We start from the raw sequence: 27427 nt of genomic DNA, 5'->3' as shown, positions 1-27427 counted from the left end.
CAGCACCTGTGTACTAAGGAAGGAGGAGAAAAGTTCTGGGCTTCCAATGCACCGTTTGTTTTAAATTCACATTGCATTTATTTTTCAACACTCTGAAATCCTATTATATGGACTTTACTTCCTTTATCTAAACTTCCTTATTCAATTTTTGTATTAAAGTGTTTTTTAATGTAACATCATGCATGGAGTAAAAAACAGAAGTGTAGGTGTTATTTTTGCACCCAGGATAGTTTTGTTTATAAGCCATGTTTAAGGGGAACACACCTATAAAGACAGAATTTATAGACTTCAGAATAATCTCAGTAAATGATTACTTAGTTTAGGGAGATGAAGTCTGAGGAATAAAACAACCAAGTCTATAAAATCACGTGAGACCCAATTGGTATTTCAGCAATTTTAATTTTGAAAGAAGTAGAAGAAAGAATAACATATAAGGTAAAATCATCAAGCTTGTTAACTTTAAGGGTTGAAAAACAAAACAAAACAAATAGATTCAATGATTGTTTAATAAAGTCTATGATTCAGTTACATGTAGCATATTGATACATACACAGAATTCTTTCTAAATGAGGATGTTTTTGTACAGATTAATACTATGGTTCTCCCAGAGCTCCACCATCCATCCCACCCACATCCACCCCTTTCCCCAATTTCCATCATAGCCAGCATTTCCTTCTGCATGATTCATTGTTGTACTATGACTTTAAGTGCTCCTTTACTTTATGTAGTGTAATTAGGGGTTTCAAAAAGCATACATCCAACAAAATTTTCACATGTATGCTGTGGTTTTACATTTGGTATCTGAGAATTTTTCTCTTGTTGATGCCAAGTCTGGTCTGAATTATCATGTGCCTTTTGAAGAGACTTGACCGAGCAACCCATTTAATATCCTTGCTAAAGACTCAGCCTTATAACATGGAGAAGAAACTTAACCTCTTTGGTCAAAACTTAACAAGTTAAATTTTCACTTTTGATACTATGAATTTTAACCAGTAATAGTCAGTATAAATATATTAGAATTTTGGAAGCAAGTATATGTAGCATATATAAAGTATAAGAGAAAAGCAGTGAAACTTTCTAAAAACAAAAGAATAAATCAGAAGTTCTAGTAAGTCTTAAAAAATATTCAATGAAATATCTAAAAATTAAGGTAGTTTCTATTTAAAAATGAATTTAACAGATTAACTCCTGTAATATATGATATATATCCTCATTATAGAAACCAAAGACAGAACTACCAAAACTTAGTATTTTACAATTGTGTAATAGTTATTAAATTAAACGTGTAACATATTATTAAGTATCTTAGTGATTTAAACTGAAAGTCAGGAGTGGTGTGCATATGTAGTCATAAGTACACATATGACTAAAATTTTAACACTGTTAGGAATTTTGACTAACAAATTTAGATACTATACATAAGCACAATTAATTTACTTCATTCATCTCTTCCATAAAACAAAATTCTCTTAATTTTCATTGCTTCAAAGATTACCATTCAATTAAATTATAACATCTTTGGCATTTTATAAGTAAAATTAAATTTAAAAAACAGTTGACTTTAATATAGTTTCCATTTTTTCAATAATGATGTATGTGAATGTATATATTCACTAATAACATGTATTTATAATATCAGTAAAAATAAATTTGAAGAAAATACTCTAATTTCATACTGAGCCCTGATTAAGACTTAATTTCCAATAAAGCAAAGATGACTTTTTGACAGGAAGGTGTATTTAGTATACTCATCTGATGCTGTGTTTTATTGGAAAAGAATCTGAATACTTAGTAAGCGCTAATAAATTGTTATTGATGAGATGAATAAATAAATGATATTGGTTGATATCTGAGTCATGTTTTCACTCAAATTCTTCATTGTTCTAAGTTATTCTAGAGATAATTTCATTATTCTGACTTAAACAATGTGAAAGGTTGATGGGACATGATAAGTCTTCCAACACTAGTGTTCAGTGCTGGAATAAAAGTTAAGTAATGAAAGCCAGTAATGAAATGAAAATTTTCTTATCGGAAAAATGCATGATTTGAATAAAAATTTTCAATTCTCTCATCTTTTCTCATTCAAAAACATTCTACAAGGCTTTATTTTAATTAAATATTGCCTTTTAGAAGACATTGCTATATCCATCATGTATTTCTGTTTTTTTGACTTCCTTGACTTTTCCTCAGCCCCTGTCTTCATACATCTTATCTTTTCACATATTCCATCTAGAATTTACTTCAAGTATGTCATCACCTGTCATTTTTGAGATTTATCTATATTCTTTTCATGGCTCCATTTGGCTAGTTCATATTTATGTCATAAATTATGTATTTTAAATTAAGAGATTTTTTTCACACATGAATTTTAATGTTTAAAATTTAATTTTTAGTAATCAATAGGCAGAATTCTCTGATAATTAGTATTCATATTGATAATCCACAGTCTGAATGATGGTGACAATATTAAGCAGATTTTTAAAAGATTAGAAGGAAATGTAATTATGTACTAAAATGCTTCTTTCTAAATTGGAAGATTAGAGGTCTTTATAATTTCAATTTATGCTCTTAAGATTTTATATTTGTTTAGGTTATATTAGAATTAAATGTGGTTTCTTTTTGATATGTTTATAATTCTTTTTAAAAACCATGGTGTAACCTAAATTGGCTAGCAAAAAACTAAATTATGGACCATATTACAAAGTTACTGCTTCCTTCATGATCATGTGACTTTTTTAAGAGAATGTATTTTATTTTGTGAAATATCAACAGATATGCTTATGAAAAATATAGATAAAATTTAATCAGTTGAATCATGATATTTGAATGAATTTTCTTCATAGTTTCAGACATCATGTATCTGATGTTTTGGTTGATATTCATTAATCAGTGTCTTTTAACACTCTACACTTATCTATGTTAAGTAAGCCTCTATGTTAAGTAATTTCCGGTGAATAATACCTAAATACTTTTCTGGGATCTTGACTTAAGGAAGCCTGTAATGAATCATATTATAATGTGAATGAACTTTCATGTATCTCTTCCATGAGATCAGTTTGGGGCTCCTGAGATTGGTATTTTAAAGCAGGTTTCAATGGAAAGATAGAAATTCAATATCTGACCCCAGACTGTAAGATATACTCAAACATATTGTGAAGACACAAAGGTGTGACTTTGGTGTTTTGCTGCATTGTGTGAAACTATCTTGCCACGTTTTAGAGATAGACAAGGCAAAATATACGTGAATGTTTTATATGTTTTATTGGAATTTATTGGTTTGTGTGTTTGCCATTGGGTGTGATAGCCTCAACAATAGACTCTACACTATATTATTAGCTTTTTCATTCCTACAGTCCAGTACAATGACTGGAAAAGAAGTAAAGCACAGCAAATGTTTATTGAACTACAAAAACTCTGTGTAATTAAACAAGGCTAAATTAGATACAGAGTATTCCCAGGTATGGGTTGATAAATACATGTATCATTCATACTGGCTTGACCTCTTTGGAGTTCATGTTTAAATATTCACATTTCTCTGCGTGTTGTTCAATGTTCAGAAAATAATTGTTGGGTTTCACAGGCCGATAACAATCTTCTAAATGTTTTTCATTCACTTCCTTGCTCTAATAAATAGTCTATTAAGCAAAATTTTGCTATTTTTTAGTAGCTCTAAACTTAGCAATGTTTCAGTCTTCATACTTAACAACTACTGTTTATTCTCTGCAGATAGGTAAAGGTGTCAGAGATGAAACTATAAACATACAATCTGAAAGCTAATAATGTTGTTTTTACTAAATTCATGATTTTTAAAATATTTCCTTTGGTTATTATTTCTAAAAGTTTCATTTCTACTCTAGAAAGTTCAATTCAAAGGCAAGTTTCCACATAAATGTATTTTCTATAAAATGATTTTATCCTTTAGAATCACAGTTCATACTGGCTCTATGTTTCAAATGTAATATTTTACCGCTTATGCTGTTAATTTTTCTCTCATTTCTTAAGTTATATGATTTCTTAAAATGTTGCCTAAAATTATGTTCTCTGTCTCCTTTTTTTACTCTTTTGAAGGTCTTTTCTACAATTGGTTCATTTAAAAGGCAAGTCTTAAATAAAATGTGTTTTTATCTGTGTGATTGCTATTAGTTCTGCTTTCATTTAAAAAAAGATGCACAATTGTGAAAGTTAGTGGGTCTTCTCTGTTTCTCTTAAAGAAATTAGAAAAAGAAAAACTAGGTTACTTCTAGTTTCAAAAGATAAATTCGGTCAAAGATTTCCTATTTAGGATAAATATGAAGGAGTGTCTATTTTAAAACATGGCTTTCAGCTGTATTTTGTAGAATTCAAACTTTATCAGAGAACATACAATGAAGTTTCTTTCCCTCTTTCTCTCGCCTGTTCATTCCTCTCTGATTCACTTCTGAATGTCCAGCATCTAACAGATAAATAAAATACAGTTTCAACAAATATTTATTCATTCATTTTACATGTTATAGAAGATGGATTTGGATATATTATATCACCTTTTACTTTTATTGTTGAAAAGACTTCAGGTATGTAGATGAGCAAATGTGATTAAATTGGCAAGGGTTTTTGTTTTTGTTTTTTCTCTTTTATAGACATGGTATTTAAAGAGTGAGGAAATTAAAGATAAGTTAATGTGGCACAATGAAAATAAATTTAATGTATTTAAATTTAGTTAATGCTATACTCAAGTCTGTAAGCCTTTTGATGGGTATACATCTTCAATGTGCTCTGTCCTTTTTTTTTGTTTCTTAAAGAAGGCATACATTGCATATAACTAAAAGTTCATTATTTTTTCAGTTTTGTCTTTAGAAGACTTTTAAGATTATAATTTTCTCATATTCCTCATTTAGCTAAAATATTATTATTTACTCTTCTATGCAGTGCAAAATTATGAGATTTGATGACAGCAATAACTGTCCCCATATTTTACTCAAGAAAATCTCATTATTCTCAAAGGACATTTGTTTGATTTTTAACATAGACATTATTAGGGAAATATATATTATAATTAAAATCTGATACTTAAATACCAGGAATAATTTCGGTAATCATGTCCACATATCAAAATCAATCTATACTTAGCACTTTACAAATATTTTAAAATTTAATCATCTTAAGAACACTATAAATGTCTTATTCCAGTATGGCAAATGAAAACTTGAAGTTCAGAATATTTAAGCAACTTTCCCAGTATACTGCACTTGATAAGTGGCAGAACCAGGATTCAAATAAAAATATGCCACATTTTAAAGCCTTTTCTCTTTGCTGAAATATGACACTTTCTCATAATGCTTCCTTTATCTCCCACTTGACTCCACAGTCATTTGTTGAGCTTCTATTACATACAAAATATGACAGCATAGGTATTGACTTTTGTCTATGGGCTTCAAGATACCCTAATTATTTAACTCAACCCAACTCCAACTTTAAAGCTATACTTTCTATGGTTTCTTTCCCTTTGTGTAATTCCAAGTTTCCTACAAAACCACTCCTTACTCTTAGAGCAATAACTCATCTTAAATAGCCTGAAACCTTTCTTTATTAACCACATTTATTTGTGTGTTTTCATTACTTGGGTATCCATCAAGAGTTGTTTGGAGAATATTAGGTAATCCACTTAGAATCAATAAATGTAGAAACTATAAAGATGATTAGAAATTAGAAATCCTGAGTCCTTATCTTTAAAAAGAAAGTAGAAGTTAAGGTTTTTTCAAAGTTAAGTGAATTTTTGAGGATCAGACATCCACTTAAGGATCTCACTGAGGCTTGCAAATTCTCAGACTTTTATTGTAACTTCTGCAATGCTTCAGCTAGCATTCAGTACTGTCTGTACATTTTTACTCGGCTTCTTTCACTTCCTCAATTGCTTGTTTTGTTTTCTGTATTTGGTGATGTTATTTCCCCCACCTATCAAATTCCTTGAAGTCAGGCATTAACTTCATCAAAAAGTCCTGGTATGTTTTTGAAGAGTCTCACTGAATATTTCATAATTTAAACAAGGTATCATATAATTCTGAAGAGTATTTCAAATGAAAAAGCTCATAATATGTATTTGTTGCCTTAGACAAATGATGTTAAAAATTAGTCCATGATTTTTCTGATGAGATCAGAAAGCTGCATCAAGAATTAACTCTGTGTATGAAGCAATCAAACTCTTTGAAGACATTGATACAAAAAATAATATACAAATCAAATAAAATTAAAAGTCACTTCTTAGTTGATCCTTGAACTGCATGCTACCTTTTTTTCATATTCACAACAGTATAGGAATTGATTTAGCATTCAGATCAGTGGCAAATACTTCAATTAGTACTTTCTATCTTACTAAGAAAACATGTTTATGTCTATGTCTAAGTTGACAGGAGTCAGTAATTAGTAAGAGGATTTAGTGGTCAAGCAAATATTAACTATTAACTATATGAATGAAGAAATTAAAAATATTAATTATTATAGGTGATCTACAGTTTTTCTATTTTACACATCAACTAAAATAGTATTTGCCAAAGCCAAATGAATAGCATCTTTAAATATGGACATTTACAGATCATGCAACACACATACACCTAAAATTAACCATTTCTTTAAATTAGAGACATAGATTTATTAGCAAAATCTTATTCAAATAACATAGTATTAAATGATTCAATGAAATTTGGAAAAAGATCAGTGGGGGAAGACTTTCTGAATATGCGCTGGTGTGGAAGATGCATGCGTCTCCAGAGCCTTGGACTCTTTGCTTCTTTACTTCCTCTCATTTTTAGTTTTTAATCTCAATCCTAAAAGCCCCAACATGAACCCTAATTACTCTTGGGATATACCTCCTTTGGGTATCATTCAACTCACTGTTTTCCCACTCTTTTAGTAGAAATTCTGTTAACAAATGAGCAGATGTTCTATCTACCTATTTCTATCCAGACCCCATCTGGAGCTAAGCATAATCACGGTCTGTAACCATCAGAAGTGTGTTCCACTTAAGGAGGTGAACCCAAGCTCACTTGGGGATGAGTGGAACCCATCTTCAATCAACAACTTACATTATGTTTAACCTGGAAGTTCTACAGAGATTGATGTTACTTTCCTAAAGTTCCTATTGCTGGTGTCTAAGTAGAAATCACACATTGCTATTCTTGAGCTGGGGTTAGTAAACCAAAGACAAATGATTGTCCTCTGTCATTGTAAGAACTGAATCACTTATACTCTATCTATGACTGAATGTTCATCATTATGGAAATGTCTGAATATATGAATATCTGAGCATTAGTTGTTAACATCTAGAAAAAAGTCAAACGAGATATTTCACCAAACTTGACGATTTTACAAAAGCTTAACCTTTACTTAACTTTATGGTCTTATAAAACATTCTTATTACTTCTTTACTGTCTTTTAATTAAATAATAAGCTTTTTTTATTATGAATGGAATGAAGTCAAATGGAAGGTATTACAGAATATAGTGGCAGTTACAGTATGTATTGTTAGAATAAAAGCTTTGACTTACATTTTAAAAACCCTTTCAGACGATGCACTTTATCTTAAAAGATGCACCCATTTGTTAACATAAACGTGCTATATTTTAGAAGCAGATGTACAAGTTTGCTATCAAAATGAGCCAAATAAGTTTTCCTCAAAACCAAATGGCAACATCTGACTTTACATCTTGGAATTCATTGTAGGTAAATGAGCGGGATCGTCTTCTAAGATTTGTTGGTCTCTGAGGTCTTCCTTCTATCAAGTCTAAATAGATGTCAGATTTCAGAAAACGTGCGTAACTGTCTTGTTCCATAAGCTGGTACACTCTGCTCTGTGCAGCATCGAAACTGTGGAGGGTGGGTTGGGTGATGCTCTTTGTAATGATTTCTTTGGTGTGAAAATCAAGGTTGACCTGGATGATGATGGTAATAATAATAATAATAATAATAATAATAATAATAATAATAATAATATGGTAATGATGATAATGTTATTATAGTCAATTTATTTAAGCAAATGCCTGTTAGAAACGATACAGGACTGACCCGATGCTGGGGGGAGCACAGTGCAATTAGATGCCTGGGGGATTTTTCTGTTATGGGTCTAGGGATCCAGTGATTTACTCTGGGCTGATATTCATTTGACACTTCACTCTATCTTCGCTAATTTAGAATAATGGCATGTTGTAAGTATCATAAAGATCACTAGGTTCAACTCATTTTCAAAGTGGAAACTAAGCTTTATAGAAACTAAATCCCTCTGAGTGAGGGCACAGTGAGTCGGGTGTATTTGGGATTGCAACATGGGGCTTTATTTTTTTTTAATCCAGTGCTCTTTTCATTATGTTATGATGCTTTTCTACAAGCAAATGTATGCTGCAAATGGATATCTTTTAAGGATATAAAATTGTTTAATCTTTTTTATAAAAGTACTTTTGATATATCTATTCACTGATGGCGGTTGGGTGTTCAGGTAGGGGCCTTTCCCATCCCTGTGGGTAACACCATACAACCAGCTGCCTTTTAAATCTGTGCATAAGGTTGGCTGTGAGGAAAACAGAATAATACACAGAAAAACAAAACAGACTGAAATCACTGGAACCAGGAAAACAGCCATCATTGCGTGCGGAATATCCATGGACGGCGCTGCCTTACGGGCGACACTGGTTCAGAGTCAAACAACACTCTCAGACACTGAGAGACTTCCAGCTCCACTGCCTCAATGAAGAGCGATTTATTGAACACGTAACAAATATATAGAAATTCTATTTAGTCATATTTGAGGATAGTAAGATATTTGCTAGTTTTACAGTAATTTGGCAATTGTAGCATATGATTATTTCATACTAAGCTAGCAGTCAAGAAATATCACAGTTGTTTTCTCACTTGAACTATTCCCCTCATCTCTCTATTGTGGCATTTTCTTTTACCCTATTTTAAGGCGGAGGAACAATCATCTGGGGGCCAGCAAAGCTGTATGGGTAGATGAGCCAACATTAAAATGGTACATGAATCAAACTTTTTGATTTTTCTTGACTTCATCACTTACAGAAATCTTTAGTTTCTGTGAGAGGTTGCTTATGCAAAGGTGATTAATGTGGATTAACTGGATGACTTTAAGTATCACAAGCAATTGTATTCACTCTTAATCTAGAATAAAAATAACCCTGAATAGTGACTTCAATTATAACTTTACTTAGACAGCAATATCTTATAATTCGTTTGTATGTAGAAAATCTATATAAATACTCATTTTTGCTTCAACACAATCCTGACCTTTCTGGTAGAAGGTATTGGAGGCACCTATTTGGTGAAGGCAGATTTTCTCAGAAACTTTTCAAACCATTGTAAATTTTTAAAGACATCTTTACTATACCTCTTGTGGAGCATCATTCTGTATAAATTTCTCATATATTGCTTTTGCTTTAAAGATCATTTGTTGAGGTCCTTTGCTTTTCTTGAAATCTTCACAGGCTTTCCAAAATTCAATATTTTCCTCACTGAATTCGGTCTTAAGAAATCTGGTAAAAGTCTCCAGTCCATCTGCCAAGGAAAAAAATGATATATTTTAAGTATAAATATTAATGTTAAGAAAATGTACTGCTTGATATGAAAGTATTAACTGCAAATAGTAACAGGATAGCCACATGTTTACTTCAGCAAAGTATTACACATCTTGCACCATATACGTGAGTATCCTCGTGTAAATTAACTGTAATCTTCACAATAATGAGCAGTAAGTATCATTCCTGTTGAAGGAGGTCAGTATCACACTTAGACATAAGTAAGAGCGTCCCTTCTCTGGACCTTGCTTTGGGTCTTTTGAGGCTGTACTTCTCCCAGGAGGGTGGGGGTTGATCTAGACAGGCAAGAAACTTTCCCATTACTTCTAGAACTTACTTCTGATACCTAGTACCCTGGGATTCCCCATCTAAAGGCTCTGAGATTCCAGGGTTTGCACGGTCCTCTTCCCCAAGGTCATGCATCCAAAGCACACAGACTTGGTGTTATGCGTGCCCTTATGCCTGAGTGTGAACAGGACTTGAATTTGCGTGCTGAGGTGTCCAGTCAAATGTGCAAAGAGGCTTCTCACAATGTGGAACCAAACCATGCGTAGAAAAAAGGAAGGTAGAACTGTGTAGAGCCCGAGAATTTTAAACTCAAACCTAGCCTTCCAAGGGGTTACCCAGTACATTTAAGTTTGTTGGTTTGATTCATGACTCTCAAACAGTTACATATTTAGTATGGGGTCCCTATTTTTGTCCTCAGCTCAATCAATGTTCAGGGCAGGTATTAAGTCTTGTGGAATATTTCCAGGTTTCAGATTCATGTTTGCCTAGTTACTATGCAGTCCCAAGTGAATTACTTTTCCTTTCCATGCCTCAGTGTCTCCCTACTTAAAACTGAGATAATGATATGACTACATTATAGGGCAGTTTAGAAAATTAAAGGTGTTTAAATATGTAAAGTGTTTAAAACAGTGACTGGCACACAGTAGGTACTCTATGTGGGTTTTGGTGATGATGGCGATGCTGACTGACCTTAATGAGTGTCATTTATTTAAGGCTCAGTCAGGTAAAGCTGACATAACTAAAAATGCGGTAGACCCAGTATTCAACCTTAAGACAATCTGACTTTAACACTAGTGCTCTTTCGATTATTTATAACATTCTACCATTTCTTTGGCCTTATACGCATTTTTAAAAATTAAACTTTGAGAAACTTATAGATCTACATGTTGGTGCAGGAAATATTAGAGATCCCATGTACTCTTTATCCAGTTTTCATGAATGTAACATTTTGCAAACATAATAAAAGATCACAACAAGGATAACGTACTGAATATAGTCCAAATACATCCATTATAAGGATGTCTCATATCCCCTTTTATAGCTATACTCACATCTCTTCTATACCCAACTCCTCCTTAAAATCTGGGAACCACAAATCTGTTCTCTATTGCTATAATTTTGTCAATTCAATAGCATTATACATGATGTAATATGTAATAAGGGAATTCATGCCAAGACACTTCCTGTATAAAATCAGCCTTATTTCCCCTCAGGAATATTTTTATTTAGAAAACTCTTAAAAACTCAGTCTAGAATTCTTACAAAGGAATTAAATAATGATGTTCTATTAATTATACAGAGTGTTTGGCCTCATTACTGAGCTATAGTTAGATTGTTATAGGCTGATAGACTTTTTGTTTTCTTAGCTTCCTTTAGTTTCTAATTAAAAGGCTGTAAGATGAACTATATCTCTGAGATACTAGTTTATACTTTTATTGTATGTCTTTATGTTTTCTCATAATCTGTTTTAGTAGATATCCAAGTCATGTTTCTTCATCTTGTTTAAGAGGTAATTATTGGCAAAAGAAAAAAAAGAATGTTATATAAATGAAATGTGATCATATATATTGCCTGGGATGGCTTTTTTCACTCAGCTTGATTTTCTGGAGGTTCATCCATATTCAATATTCATCCATGTACCATTAATTTGTTCCTTTTCATTGTTATGTTATGTCCATGGTATAGATATAAAATCAGTTATTTACCCATTAAAAGAGATACAGGTGTTTTTTTTCTATTATTGATATAGATGCTATGAACATATACATACAGATTTTTTTTTAATGTAAAGTAAGTCTTTGTTTCTCTGGAATAAGTCCTCAGAAGTGAAATTGTTAGGTCATATGGCAAGAGTAATGCAAAAGAGTGCATTGTAGAAGCATTGAGAAAAGGGAAATATATTCCTTCTGGATTTTTCATAAATCTTCTCAAGAAATTCACATTTGTGTTGGATATAAGGGATTTTTGCCAATCTTTCTTTAGATTTGGTCTCACACTCTGGCTATGACCTATTTCATTTTCCGCCATCACAGATAAGTTACTAAGCAGGGAAATTTCATGAGTCCTGTCTGGACTCCTCACTTGCCAGCATTTGATGACACTGACCCCCTCCTTCTTGAGATCCTCTTCTTCCCGTGATTGTAGGACACCAGATCTCAATTCTTACTATCTGATCACATTATGCAATCACCTATGCTGACTTAACTTCTTCTGTTTCCTGGTTAAATGTGAAGTTTGCTAGGATTTGTTCTTTACATATTTCTCCTTTTCTCTCCCCTTCTATTTCCTTTTTTGTCTGTACTATCCTCCTATCTTCTCTTCCAACATTTTTACAGAAACTCCTTTTTGCCCTTACCTCCCCTTGTGCTTTATGCATATGGCTGGCATCTGCAGGCAAAATAAGGCATTACAAAGAAATCTTGGAAAATAATAAAGTTTTTCTGAGTTAAATTTTGATATCATTAATGTTTAATATTCATTTGATGTCCTTAAAATATTTTAATCTTATTACAAGAACTCATTAAAGGAAAAATGATCTCTTGACTTCAAGTATTCCTTTATCTACTGATCTGTATCTTTCTCTTTTGAGTAAATTTTCTACATTTAGTCTCTTAATCTCATCCACTTCATTTACTTCCCAAACTAATATGTGATTTCTACTCAACACTTTACTTAAATCTTTTTTCACCAAAATGACTTACTGTTTTATTAGTGAACTGTTTGTTCCATCCATATGTTACTTCATCTGTCTATGACAGCAGGCACAGTTGGGATATGTCTAATTTTCTGCTATGGCACTTACAGTCCCAAGTTTCCTCTTATACCTATGACTATTCTCTGAATACTTCACTTCTCAGTTTATCCTTCTTCATCTTTTCCTTTAACTCCATTTCTTGAATCACTCTAACAACACTCAGATACAATAAATATGCTGATGATTGTCATAACTCATTTCCAGTCCAGATATCTCTCCTGAACCCCAACCTCATATTAACCAACATGTGGTAAACTTCTCCGTCGAATTTCCCACCAAAATAATCATAATACAGCTGAATTCAATGTCCTCAGCCAAAACTTTCCTAGAAATGATTCTTATTCAATGATACCACCCATTCAACAACTTAAACCACAACCCTGGCATCCTCAGGGACTCCCAATTTCCCTCTTACTCCACATCTAACTGATAATCAAATCTTGTTGACTTCACCTCTTTTATATATCATAAATCTGTCCTTATATTGTTATGTAATCTGGAAATATTTTTATTGGGACCAGGATTATCTTTCACATAGATAATCATATCAAACATCTAATTGGTGACTGACTCTGGGCTTCCCTTGCTTCTCACACATCCTTCTAGTTTATTATCCACATTTCAGTCAGTAATATCTTTCTCTGGTACAGATTTCATATTGTTTTATCATTCTTTAAAATTTTCCAATAGTGCCTTTCATCTCTTACTACTGTCTTTTTTATACTCTAAGCTCCAAGCACTCAAAACATTGGGCAGAAGCTGCTTATTTACTTCTGTCTCTCATGCTGCACTGTAAGGTCTATGAGACGAAGACCCTTGTCTAATTTGTCAGCAAACTTCCAACATGAAGAAGTCACTCAATAATTACTAACTGAAAGAGATAATCAATATATAAGTAACTTCATGAGAAAAAATACAAAGCTTCATTAAAAGTTCCAGGAAATGTTTCATGTTTTTAATGAAACATTAGTTCTATAATATTTACAAAAAAAATTGTTAGAGTAGTAAGCATAAAAAAGGCAATAAACAAATAAAAACCAGCAAAATCTTGTCCTTTTATAAATACATGTCACACAAGTATATTAAATTAATAATATACTAATCCATTAAAGAAATGAATCCTTATCTTAACCTGATGTCATTAAACACTTAATTAATGTCCTAATTTCAAGCTTGTCAAAGTTTTATTATGCTTTTGTTTCTTTGAGCAAACAGAAAAGGAAAGTTACCAGTGAGTTTCATTTCTGAATCGTTATTAACTTTGAAGATGGCCTCATGAGTTCTGCCACTGTGAGCCTTCTACTGACAGCTGAGTCCCTCTTGGCACACTAACAAGATTGAGGATATGAGTATTTACAACCTGCAAGGTTTGAGTTTGTGGTAAATGCCAGTCTACATGGCTTCAGACAAGCTGACAAACTTTCCTAGAGGTACACTTGGATATCATTTGTGGGCTATTCAATCATATTCCTAATTCTACATTACATTCCTAACTTTGGTCAACTATCTTATTAAATTAAGTTTGCTTTAATCCTGAACTCTCTATTGAGCAATTCATTAATTTATTGAAAAAAAGTATTGAGCACTAACTGTCCCAGACATTCTTCTAAGGTATTGGAGATCCAGCACTATAAGGTAGACAAAGTCCTTGATTTGATCTATAATATGCAGAACTTAATTAGAAATATTACTACTAAGCTATAAATAAGAGGAAGGTCATGACAGAGTAAAAGGAAGCAAAATCTCAAAGTGGGGCTAAGAGGAAAATAGAAACATGAGAATTGACCTATGTCTGGGAGGCTTTGGAGAGAGATTTAACAAAGGCTATGTTTTTGCTATGAATACTATGCTTTAAGTCAAGGCCCTTGTCCTAGTTCTGAGACAAATCAGAAAGAGATTGATTTAGAAGGATCAAACTAGCTAGAAAGAATCATGAGCATCCATTAGTGATTTAACTGACTGCCAGAAAAATAACCCAACACTGTTTAAAGGAAGACAACAGGATCTAGACTCCTACATATTCCATCATATTCACAAACAATAAAAACTTATTAGACATGCAAAGAAATGCCTAATGTGACCCATTATCAATAACCTAAGCAGTCAAAAGAAACTGACCATAAGGAATTCAAAGTGTTGGAAATAGTATACAAAGATGTTAAAAAAGCTTCTATTAATATGGGAAAGAATGTAAAAAAACACATTATGAGTGAATAGATGCAAAAAGTCAGCAGAAAAACTGAAACTATAGAAACAATCAAATGGAAAATCCAGAACTGAAGTAAAAACTGCATTGGCTGGGCAAAACAACAGATTAAAGACTGCAGAAGGGCAAGTAGACTGGAAGGTAGATAGAAATTATTTAATCTGAAAAAGACAGAAAGGGAGAAAAAGAGTAACAACAACAAAATTATGAGACAAACAGAATAAACAGATAGTAGCTATAGAGGCCAACTGTTTCAATGATGACATTTCATTTAAATGGACTAAATAAACACTCCAATTAAAAGTCAGACTTCATTGAAAGTTAAAACTAGACTATATATTTGCTACCAAAGACAAATATTAAAAATAAAGTAAAAGAAAGGTGAAATATGACATACAACACAAGAGTTAAGCATAGGAAATCTAATGCGGCTGACAAAGTGACTTCAAAAATAAAGAGTATTTCCATTCACAATTATAAAATGGTCACCATTACTAGTAAATAACAATCCTAACTTTATGTGGACTTAATTGTAGAGCTTTAAAATACACGAAGCAAACTGACAAAACTGAAAGAAGTAGAAAAAATTTCAAAATTATAGTTGTAGATTTTCATTCTGTTCATTCATAAATTTACAGAGCAAGTAAAATATCAGTGATAATATATAAGGCATAACATTATTAACCCAACTGACCTAACTGACAATCACAAAACAGTCTACCCAGCACATCTTTTCAAGTGCACAGGAAGGTCACCCAAGCTGGAACACGTGCTAGGATGTGAAAGGAATCTAAGTAAGCCTCAAAAGATTGACACCTTATAGAGTGTGTCTTTGTCCACAAATGTCTAATAAAAAATCAACACTAGTAATGTAACTATAAAGTCCCCAAATATTTGGAAATAAAACAACATACATATGTCATAGGTCAAAGAAGGAATCATAAGAGAAATGAGAAAATATTTACAATTGAATTGTAATGAAAATACAGCACATCAAAATTTGTGGGATAGTTTGAACAGTATTGAGAGGGAAATTTATTGCATAAAAACTATCTAGTGAAAAAGGAAGAATGCAAAAATCAAGATCTGTTTCCATTTTAAGAAGCTTGAAAACATAAGCACAGTGTAGAAGGGCAATAAAATAAAATAAAAACAGGGCAGAAGTCTATATAAAAGAAAACAAACTGTTGAGAAAATTAACAAATCCAAAAGTTGGTTCTTTGAAAACATTAATAAAACAGAATGCCTAGCAAGCGTGTTTCATAGTGGGAAGCAAATTAGGGATATTACCACAGATCTTACAGATATTACAAAGATAATAAGGAAAAATTGTGAATGACTTTATGCCAATAAACATAATTTAAATAAAATGGAGAAACTGTTTAAGAAAAAAGCCTTACACCAAAGTGGGAAATCTGATAGCCCCAATTCAATTAATAAATACATTTTATAATAAAAATACCTTCCCCTCCATGAAAACAATCTTTGAGCCCAGATCTAGTGAATGTCATCAAATATTTAAGAAAATTATTCTAATCTTATACAACTTTTTACAGAAAACATCAGAAGGATGAATACTTTCCATCTTATTTTAAGAGGCTAGGGTAACTCTAATACCAAAACTTGACATGTATATGTACATATATATAATGCACCCTATAATAAAGTTTAAGAAAAAAAAATAAAGGGAAGAAAATTACAGACCAACATCCACCGTGATCACAAATGCAAAGATTCTGAGCAAACTATCAAAGGTGTAAATACAGCAATTTATAAAAGGAGAAGCAACAATTTTAGCATTATGGCTGGAAAAAAAGTTGTGCAATAAAGTGATAGTGTTCTTTACTTAACTCATTTTCACTTATATTCATTTCTTATGTTCACTGCTCTCTGGAACTGTTCCTCATGGTTAGCGCTTATACAGAAGAATGAATCTCTATTGGTAGAATTATGGCAATAACTAAGACGTTTTGCATTTATAACATGTTTAGAGGTTGTGATGGCTAAGTGCTGTTTATATGCATTACACAATCTTTCCAACAGATGCCTGGAATATGGCCTATGTTCATTTTTATTGATGAGGAAACTGAGTTTCCGGTAAGTTCAGCTGCTCCAGATCTCACTTTTCAAAAGAAGCAAACAAATTGTAGAAGTGTATCTTTCACAGGAAAACAATATTTCCTGTGGTAGGCAGAATAACAGCCCTCCAAAGATGCCCGTGCTTAATCCCCAGAACCTATGAATGTGTCACCTTACAAGGAAAAGGAACTTGGCAGGTGCAATTATGGTTAAGGACAGTGAGATGGGTGATTATGCCGGGTTATCCACATGAGTCCTGAGAAGTGGAAGAGGCAGTCTGAAGAGTGGGTCAGAGATGCAGCATAAGGTGCTGTTGCTGACTTTGAAGATGCAAGAAGATTGCCATGAGCCAAAGAATGTGGAGGCTTCTAGAAGGTGGGAATGACCCTCAAGTTAGAGCCAACAAGAGAATGGAGACTTTGGTCCAAAACTGCAAAGAACTAAATTCTGCCAAAAACACAAACAAGCATAAAATGAATCCTCCCCTACACCCTCCAGAAAGAGCAAGAGCCTGCCAACACCTTGATTTTTTTTCCTTTGAGACTCCTACTGCACTTCTGACCTACAGAATAATAGATTTGTGTTGTTTAAAGCCACAAAGTTGTGGTAATTTGTTACAGCAGCGATAGAAAACTGATAACAATCCTCAAATTATGCTTTTCTTATCACTACATATTTCTCCCACATACAGAACTTATCTTTCATGAAGCATCGTTTTTCTTTAAAGTAGTAAAGCAATCTTTTGAATGCATTAGAGATCCAAGAACTTAACGTTCAAATCAGTAGTCAGAAAATGACATGACTACTTACAGGTGTTTCCTAAGAACAGAGTATGGGATGACTGCAACCACTGTGTGACCAAGAACCATGTGGGTCTTTTCTATCCCACTGCTCATTCCTCTGGCAGTTTCATTCCCACAGGGGCGATTCTGCCATTTCCTTTCTGCAGTAAACTGACCCTGAGCACCAGAAGTTAGTGGTTAAATATTAGCGAGGAAACCAGGAAGGCAAACAAAGGTCAGGCTCAGCAAGAATTTGAGAAAGCATCTGAAGACTAAGAGCAACTCAGAACTTGTCTGCAGTCATTAGATGCTAGTAAGATAATTCCTAGTCAAACAGAACCCTCTTAACAAGGCCTTAGTGCTAAGTGGCTCCTGAATGAGTCAACAAATTCTAATCACTGACAAAAAGCAGGAATGATCAATGTGGTTGATATTTAAACACTCTTACTTCTCTAGCTCATTTAGTGTTTGATTATCAAGATTTATTTCTCATGCTGAGTAGTATGCTTTTCTCAGAATGTAGAAGGGAAATATAAATGGGTAATGATTCTTTGCAGCATTCTGTTAGAGAAATTTTCCCCAAATACCTAAAAATGTATGTTTTAGAGTAAAAATAATGCCTGCTACCTTGCAATGGGAGTACTGTCGATTCAGGTCAGATCTAGTTTGGAAAGAGGAAACTAAATAAATGCTTTACTGGGGTTCTGAGTTAAGTTAGACTGACCCCAGTGAAGGGGAAAGCTTATTTTATTTTGGTTTATTGTATCCATATGTCATGCATAAGCATTTTTACACATGAATAAATTGAAGTTCAGAGAGTTAAGTTGCCCTAAATTTACAGCTAGTGAAAGACAGGGCAGGGGTTTGAACCCAGTTTTATTTTGTTTAAAATTATAAAATTTTTATCACTAAACTGCCATAAAATTACAAAGCCCCACTGTTAAGGAATATGAAGGTTAATGGGCAAAACAGGCCCATTGAGGAAGGATTGAGGAAGGGCAATTGCAGATTCCTAGTATCAGGAAAAGTGCTATATGCTTAGAGTGCCCATGATGACTTTATAAAAGTGAATGGACTTTGTTGACGTAATATAAATATTGATACAATAAATTAATGCTGAAAGAGAAAGCAGTTCATTTATTTTAAACTTCAAGAAAATTACTTTTAAAAGAAGTAATATGCAATGTTCTGTAAGATTATCCCAGCACCTTAGTTACTTCCTGTTTCTCTTACTTTGGGCAGCTGCATTAAGTCCAAACAATAGAACTATTTCTCACACCAAGGCAGTAACTACTAACAGCCCTTTAGAAGGCAGGCAGTGGGGAATGCAGCTGCCCAAGTGCTTGATAGAACCTGGGATTAGAATTCACACTAGAAGAAGCTGGCTCAATGTGCCATACAAATATGAAATGCTTGTAATTGCATGTTTCTAAATTGAACCTCTGGCATCTGTTGGAGTATTTTTCTGATGCCAAGAAACCAAATGAAACAAAAATTCTAGAAACACTGAAGTTGGAAACTTAAGTACGTTATAATATCCTAAGTACTAGGTTGTATTGTTTCTCCTTTAATATTTGGGTTCATAGCTCTTGACCTGCCACAGAATATTGTAGTTATTTTTGCAATAGTGATTTATTAATGTGATCCATTTATATTCTAGACTGTGTTTTATGTATTTTTATTCTTTAGATTAAGAAATTCATGTTTGTTATGGGACAGCCTGATTCAGAAATTGAACCTTACAGAATACTGAAATACATACACAGAAAATAGGTAGTTTAAAAATTGGGAAGGGCAACTTGAAAAGCCACAAGGTGAAAAGTGTAAGAAGTACTCACTTCCTTCCCCAAAACAGAAGTAAACATTTCCTTGCACCTTTGCTCATAGTCAATAACAAGTATTTTTCACAGCATAATCAGTTTATATTTTTAAATCATGGAGGCACAATGACTTACATATTCTACTTATATCTTATCCATTATGATTTATTCTCAAAATTAAGCTTAATAGAATGGCAATTACAGGTGTAAAATGTTCAAGCAAATAGTCATTAATAAAAATGTTAAAATATTGGAATTATTCGCAATATCTGGGAAAAAGGGTGGACAGAGAAATAAACATTTATGTAGTAGTTGGGAGATTTTCTTTTTGACAGAGACACTCTTCATAGGAATACCACTCTCTTACAAATCTTCAGTTATCAATTGTGTTAGAAATCTCTATCCATAATCAATCAATCTTCCATATTCTAGGTGTGTGTCTATAAGATCCTACAAAACTGGTAAAGTTTACCAGCAGCTAACCTGTTATCTTTTCACCTATCTTGTTCTCTCTCCTCTATTTCTCATCCATAAAAGGCACTATCATCTTCTAATTAATAATCTAGAGATCTTTGGTTCATCCTTTGACTTCATTTCCTATTTCTTCACTGTCCCCTCTTTATGACACATTTATACATTCAATCAGTCACCAACTTCATCCATTTTCTTTCCAAAATAGCCTTTATCTTGAGGGTCGCTTTTGTATTTGTTATAGCCCTGTAGGTTGTCCTTATTATATGCACACAATTCTACCTTTCTCTTGCCTTTTTGTGTGCTCAGGAATTAGTTTTTCTTCTCTGCTGAAATCTTGCACATCTATATAATTTCTTTTAATGATTTTCTGAAGCGTACATGATACATTGCAAGTCCTATAGTGCTTTTTAAACTATGTAGACAATTAGTTTCAGACAATGTTAAGTTTCAGACAATGTTAAATGTTATTTGGCAGCATCATTTTGCTTTCAAAGATGTGTTACACACACAGGTATGTGTGAACATAATATACATACATATATAATTTTATTGAAAAGTGATTTGCTAACTTCATATGGATAACATTTATTTTCATAAAGTCAATCAGTGAGATTGATGACTAACTTCAAAATTGATAATTATGAATGCCAGATAAAGTCTGATACTGGCTTCTGATTTCTTCATTCTTTTTGCTTTTGTTAAAGAGCATTTAGAAATACTGATTTATATATATATGTAGTTAAATTATATATTTTTCTGATTACTTTTTGAAATTTCAGACAATAAACAGGGATGACAGAAAAAAATTATCATAATGTCTGCATAAAACAAATGAGGAACAGAAGTTAAATTATTGATGGATCATTGTGCTAAAATTTACTAATTAACATTTTCGTAGTTCATTTATTTAACTAAACATTTTCTTTTAGAATAGATTTTGACTTATGGAAAACTTATAAAGATAAGACTGTTTCCATACATGTCATATCCAGTTTGCTCCTACTTTTATCATATTACATTGGTAATATATATATGTCATAATTAATGCACAAATATTAATGTATTATTAAAGTCCATACTTCATTTAGATTTCTTTAGATTTTATCTGCTATGTGTTTTTTTAATTTTAAGAGGGTAACCTACATTTTTTTATAACCTAGTATGCAGTTTAAAAATTTTGACATTTGTATATACTCATGTAATCATCACCCAGATCAAGAAATCAAACATTCTCACTAATTTTTTCCCTTCACCTATTTCACCTACCTCTACGGCAATTACTGGTGTGTTCTCTATGTTTATGCATCTATTTCAGTTTTGTGTATTCATTTGTTTTGTTTTTAGAATCCACATGAAAGTGAAATTATATATTTGTCTTTGTCTGCCTGGCTTATTTCATTTAACATGATACCCTTTAGGTCCATCATGTTGCCACAAATGTCAAGATTTCATTCTTTTTTATGATGAAGAAATATTCCATGGCATACGTGTACCAAATCTTTATCCATTTGTGGGTATAATTGCAATATTTTTGGAATCTCTTTCCTGGCCTTAGTGCATCTCCATATTAATAAGTGTTCCCAAGGGGTGGAGAGACGTAGTCCATCTCCATATCAATAGGTGATTACAAGTGGAAGCAAAGGTATATAGGACTGGAGAGGTTGGGTGGGGTCACTTTTTGCAGCTGGGTCGCAAGAGACATGGGTGAGAAGAAGTGGATGACTGCTTGTAGGCAATAGACGGCTTTCTTCCACTTTATTTCTCCCTTTGACTTATTTTGGTTTCAAAGGAAATTTGCCCAGGCTGGGAGAATGTTTTCCCCCTGGAGTTACAATGTTTATATATTGATGGACATTTAGATTGTTTATATATTTCAGCTATTGTAAATAATGCTGCAATAAACATAAGAGTGCATGTATCTTTTCAGATTAGTGATTTTGTTAAATTACATTTTAATAATTAAGTCTTAATAAAATAGTGTAATTATTAAAACACTCCTAGGTTTCTATGATTTCTGTAGGACAGAGCAAACACCAGGCCTTTTCTGTTTCAGCCTTACCTGTCTCTTCTCTGTCACCCTATGCCAGTTGTCCTTTTCAAGTTATATTTCTCAGTAAAGAATTATTTTCTTTTTAGTCCTCTAAATAAATTGTACTGATTAATGCCCCAAGTCTACGCTGGCTTTCTGCTTGGATAGTCTCTTTATCTCCTTGTCTAGCTAGTGAATTTTGATCGAATCCCTAGAATCTAGAGTAAGAACCATCTACTCTGTGGCTCCATTCTATAATAACCAGCCTACAGTGGTTGTAATATCAGCCATTTTTGTCAAATTGAATACTCAAATTTCTATTATTTTTTGTTTGATTTATTACTCCATGTTCCATTTCATAAAATTTAATATAATTTCTCTTCCCTTTATATAGACATGACATATAGAAATTTGAGAAACTTTGGTATTTAACCAAGTTTCTTGATATTTAAAACTTTGATATTTGATCTCTATAAAATCTGATAGAGCAAGATCTTTCTCAAAGTGTGTGTATGTGCACACACAGATATAAGATCTTCCCTTTTCTATTTTTGCCTAGAGTCGTTCAATAAAAATGAACTGAATTAATCATTGCAACCAAGAGCTTTTTATTTACCTGATTTTAAACTTTATAATTTAATATAATGATTGTGCCATTTAAAATAATTGTGTTAAGGGGATTTGTTAAAAGAATACTAGTAACACAATTTTTTGTGAATTAAACATAATTTAATTAGTGCTTTGATTATGAGTGATGATAATAATGTCCAAATGGGTCTGTGCTGATTTAGTCTTATTTGTGTTTTCCCCTCTTGATTCAAATTGCTGCTGTTATACAGGTTTTAAATATCTCTACCAGTAGAGAAAGGAGACATAAGAGCAGAATAAATTTTTTCCATTTGGTTTTCACTATTTGTAAAACAGAATGATTACAAAATTTCAAGGAAGGATTTTCTACACTAATTTCCCTTGCTAAACCTCTCTTCTTTCTGGGTGGGTTGTGAGAGTATAGTGAAATTATTAAATACTCATATATTAAGCTAAAGAAATAAATCCAGCTTATATATTTGTATTTGAGATTTAACCTTCTAAGTGGTATTTTCCAATTGGGAGTAGACTGAAAAACAGAGAAATATTATTAAATTTATTGTTGGTAATTATTATTTTTCATAATGGCAGTAACCATTTACATTGTGTAGTGCCAAACAGTTACTGCTTTCTTATTCATCATCTCATTTAATCTTGACACACATTGATTTCTATTGGAGCTAAAAGGATTATTAATTTCCATTTGTAACTGAGGAAGCTAAAAGTCAGAGTGCTTAGGAAAATTAACTAAGATTATATAATCATTACATTGCCAAAGAGAACCAGAACTCAAATCTCAAAGGAATTAATTTTTTTCGTAGCAACTAATTTGATTATGATATCTGAGCACTTAATATTTACCAGGTGACACAGGGATGGTAGTACAACATGGAATACAGCCAATGATTCTGTGACATCTTCCTATGCTGACAGATAGTAACTGCACTAGTTGGGGTGAGGCTTTGTAATATAGATAATTGTTGAACCACTGTGTTGCTTGAAACCAATATAAAATTATGTATCAACTGTACTTCAATAAAAAAAATTTGGTTTAAAAAAAATCTATTTGCCAGGTGATGTGTTGAGTTTGAGGATCCACAGATGAAAAGACATCTGCTTCCTTATAAGAGTCAAATCCCAAATAAATAAATAAAGGAATTCCACTACTCTTTTTTATTTTTGCTCTGACTAGTGAAGGGACTAACAGGCTTCATGCAATGAGCCAAAATGTTGGAAATTAATAGATTTTTAAAAAGAACCAAATTTGGGGGGCATGGATTGTGAAGGAAAGTTTTACACAGGCTGTCATAGTTAGTCTTAAAAACTGACAAACACCTGAATCAAGATAGTGAGGATGGACAGATCTGACATATATTTGGCAAGAATTTTAATAACAGTTAAGAAAGGATTGGATATGGAGAATGAAGAAAGGTGAGTAGTTGAGAAAAGCTGTTAGTCTTCTTCGCAATAGGAAGTGATAGAGTACTAAAGTGAAAGAAGGAAGGAGAAGAATGTTACGGTTTTTCAGCACAAACTTCCTTTTTTTTTAACCACTGCTTTCCATTTTCATTGATTATGTCCTTGGCTAAATTAAGCTTTGATTTCTCTTCCTATAGCTTTTCTTTCTTTAAGTGAATATTACAATTTAGAGGTAGAATTTACAACCAACGGAAGGAGGAGAGAACCCAGGGATAGTCTGCAGAAATAGAATTCTTAGGTCAGTAAATTCAGAGGAGCCTTAACTGGTTGCCAAGACCTGTCAGAGAGATGGGCAATTAAGAAGTAGAAAAACACAGATAATGAGAAGAAAGATAAGACGGTGTTTCAACAAATGGAGCACAGTACTTGAGGTTGAATTACAAATATTGCATTCCCAGCTGTCTTAGCAACGCGAGCCCCTCTTTCAGTAGACCTTAGAGTGTGAACCCACCTGACAGTGTTGTAAACAGCATTAGAGTACCAGTTATTTGAAAGTCTGGCTAGCCTCATCTTGGAATGGTCTGAGGAAGAGCTAGGAAGGGTTTGTGTTTAGAAAAACAATGTGGTAGGGCACAGGAAACATTTGAAATACAAATAAAAGCTGTGGGCTTGAGGAAGTGTGTGGGTATTTGGTAATGATAAAGTATTGCTTCTTAAGCAGACCCTGCTCGGCTCAGTGTGGAAAATAATGAATCCCGTGGTTACCGAGACTCACTGCCTACTCAGTTAAACCTGTCAGTTTTGCTACCTGAAAGAAATCACGGACTCAATAAAGACTGAAATAGCTCAACGACCAGGAAGCCTGTGTCTAACCACGCTTTATCATGGAGCTGGACAGTTAAATGGGAACTCAAGTATTTGTCCTCACTTTCCGCATCTACAAAGCTCCACCTTAAATACCCACCTGATTCTCAACTCTTCTACAAATTCTGCTTTAAAAATATGTGATTGATATGAAGATGAAGCATTTAGAAAATTAAAAAGAACCTCTTTTCATGAAGGTTTCCTGCATGTCTATCATTTTATCTCTACTTTCAATTTGAGATCACTTAATAAAAATAGCGTGGATAATGTGGGCTTTAATAAAAGCAAGGCTTCTATTCAAAAAAATTTAATTTAAAATGTTAATCATAGCACATAGAAATATTATTTTAACCACACTAAGCAATTCTTAATAAGATGAAAATATTAAAAAATATATTTCTATTAGTTGACCACTCTATTCTTAGCTATTTCTGTTGATTAGATACAGATTGCCATAAATTATCAATCAGACTAAATTTTTATGACAGCCTCTTTTGTGTAGGTATATGCATAGTTTGTATAATTTTCCAGTAAAGAATAAAGTATTTTGGGAAAATACCACTAACCTTTATGGGAAAGTAGTTTGTCAAATGATTCACCCCATACCACTGCTTCTTCAGGGGAGGCTCTGTTCAAGAAACAAAATGTTTTATAATGGAGTAGGTAGAAAGTCTCTTTATGAATCTGCTTGAACATAAACTATAATACTGTTCTTTTCAGTCATACTTCACAGAGTTTCTCCTTTCATTATTACATAATGAAAGTTGTATATAACATTGGAAATTTCAAAAGCATTGGTCAACTTTCTTTTGGAAATTGAAATAATGTGTTAAAAAACTATTTTCTCATCAGTGTATGACTTATTTTTAAGGAAAAATAATCATGTGTTAGGTTAAAAGCAAAGAAAAAGAAATCAGGTTAATTATTTTTCTTAAAGTAAATAGAAGAACCTAGACTGAGAGTATCTTTCCATCAAACCTTTTTTTAACTGCAATTTCCTTGAAGCTCTTACCACAATATGCAGCAACTTTTTTTTAAAACACAGGAAGTTTGACTAATGAAGTTTTAACGGGATAAAAGATTTTAACCCAAATATTTTAGAGCTGTTGATAATTTAGGGAGTTGAATATATTTATTTGTCTTGGAACTTTCTCGGTCATATTTCATATTTGGAAGAATTTGGGTAATACTAATATATAAGGCTATTCCATTTCTGTTTGAATGAAAGAAATAGCTAAAAATTACAAAACATCTCTTTTTGTGCTTTACCTGCTATTATACCTAGGACATTTTTTCAAATTACTGAGGAAAGAGATGAATAGCTCTTCTCTATGACAATATTACATTGGGAAAACTCTTAAACTAATGAGTATTTCATCAGTTTATAAGGAATAAAATACATCATTTAAAATGGACAAGTATGTAATTTTAAAAGAACACCTTTAAATTTTTGTAAGATTATTTAATTCAAGCTATTAAAATGGTTTGATTTTATGGAGTTTTCCTAGTTTTTAAAAATGAGATCTCTAACCTTCCGTGAATTACTTTGTAACTTTCAAAAAAACAGAAATCCTGAATTTTCTCTTTCTTATCTTTAGTGATAAAACCAGCAAAATCTCCCCCTCCCCGGCCCCCCTCCAGCAATTAAAAGGTATTCACCTTGTTTCTCTGGCCAAGTGCCCAGATTTACTGGAGTGGGTATCTTCGTGAAACTCAGGTTTCTGAACCAGAAGACTTAGCCTGTTTCTTTTTTCCTTAGCTCTGCAATGAAAAGGCATTTGCTTCAGGACAATTTGGATCACAATGAAAATCTGTCTGTCCCATTGTCAAAAAAGTTTGGGACTGGTAATTACTTTAACACCCCTTCTCACTCACCCGCCACCCCCACGCATGCACAATGGGATTGCTAAAGAATTCATTAAAACACTATGTTTATGGAGGACCTAGAATAGCGTAAGTGAAATATATTTGTTTTTTCCTTCAGCGACTGTAAAGTCTTTGAGATCATATTTCAGTAAAGATTGTTGCTGGTTTTTCTGTGTGGTTAAAATTGCTGCACTTTAAAAAAAATCTAAACACTTTAGATTTACAAGTTCTTTACTCCTAGTAAATAAAAAGATTCTTTGCAATTGTAACAGCATAAGCAACATATTTTCAACCAGATATTTTAATAACCCATGCTAACAAATATTCAACACCAATCATGTTTTTAAAAGTATAATAATGATTTAAATATTAGGATTTTACCTGATTTTGGCTTCTTTGCTTGTTTCTTCTTTCCCTGAACCATGTATTAACTTGAAAAAAGTTTTTTCTTTTGATTCACACATACTTAATTGAGAAAAGAAAACCAATGATGTTTCCATATTCTCTCTCTAAAATGAAGAAATGTCTAAATTACTACATCTTTCACTTGTTAATGCTATTCCATAGTTATACATGGTAGAATAAAAATTTGTCTCCACTCTGTCAGCAATGCTTAAAAAAAGAAAAAAGCCAAGAGCTGTGTTTCTGTTTCTGCAAAATGTTGAACTGAGGAAGAGAAGTACAGTTTGGCCCTGCATTGTTT

At 32.6% G+C, this 27427-nt stretch overlaps 1 protein-coding gene across 1 annotated transcript; it reads right to left on the bottom strand.

Moving 5' to 3' along the window:
- Positions 1–488: 488 nt before the first annotated feature.
- On the bottom strand, positions 489–27427 carry RGS18 (regulator of G protein signaling 18). Its single transcript, XM_017649991.3, has 5 exons — positions 27106–27427; positions 26518–26619; positions 25425–25486; positions 9368–9534; positions 489–7904 (listed from the first exon to the last, which is right to left on the bottom strand). The coding sequence occupies exons 1-5, from the start codon at positions 27222–27224 to the stop codon at positions 7647–7649; spliced, it is 708 nt and encodes a 235-aa protein (XP_017505480.1). The 5' UTR covers positions 27225–27427; the 3' UTR covers positions 489–7646.

The sequence above is a fragment of the Manis javanica genome, chromosome 14 (assembly GCF_040802235.1).
Source record: "Manis javanica isolate MJ-LG chromosome 14, MJ_LKY, whole genome shotgun sequence".
NCBI lineage: Eukaryota > Metazoa > Chordata > Mammalia > Pholidota > Manidae > Manis > Manis javanica.
The sequence above is the reverse complement of the archived record's forward strand: the minus strand, read 5'-3'. Positions and strand labels throughout refer to the sequence as shown.

Coding starts and splice junctions, on each gene's coding strand:
- RGS18 (XM_017649991.3), bottom strand. CDS start 27,224: ATGGAAACATCATTGGTTTTCTTTTCTCAATTAAGTATGTGTGAATCA. Junction 25,487..26,517: donor CACTTGGCCAGAGAAACAAG/GTGAATACCTTT, acceptor TTTCTTGAACAG/AGCCTCCCCTGAAGAAGCAG. Junction 7,905..9,367: donor AGAATGATGCTCCACAAGAG/GTATAGTAAAGA, acceptor ATCATCATCCAG/GTCAACCTTGATTTTCACAC.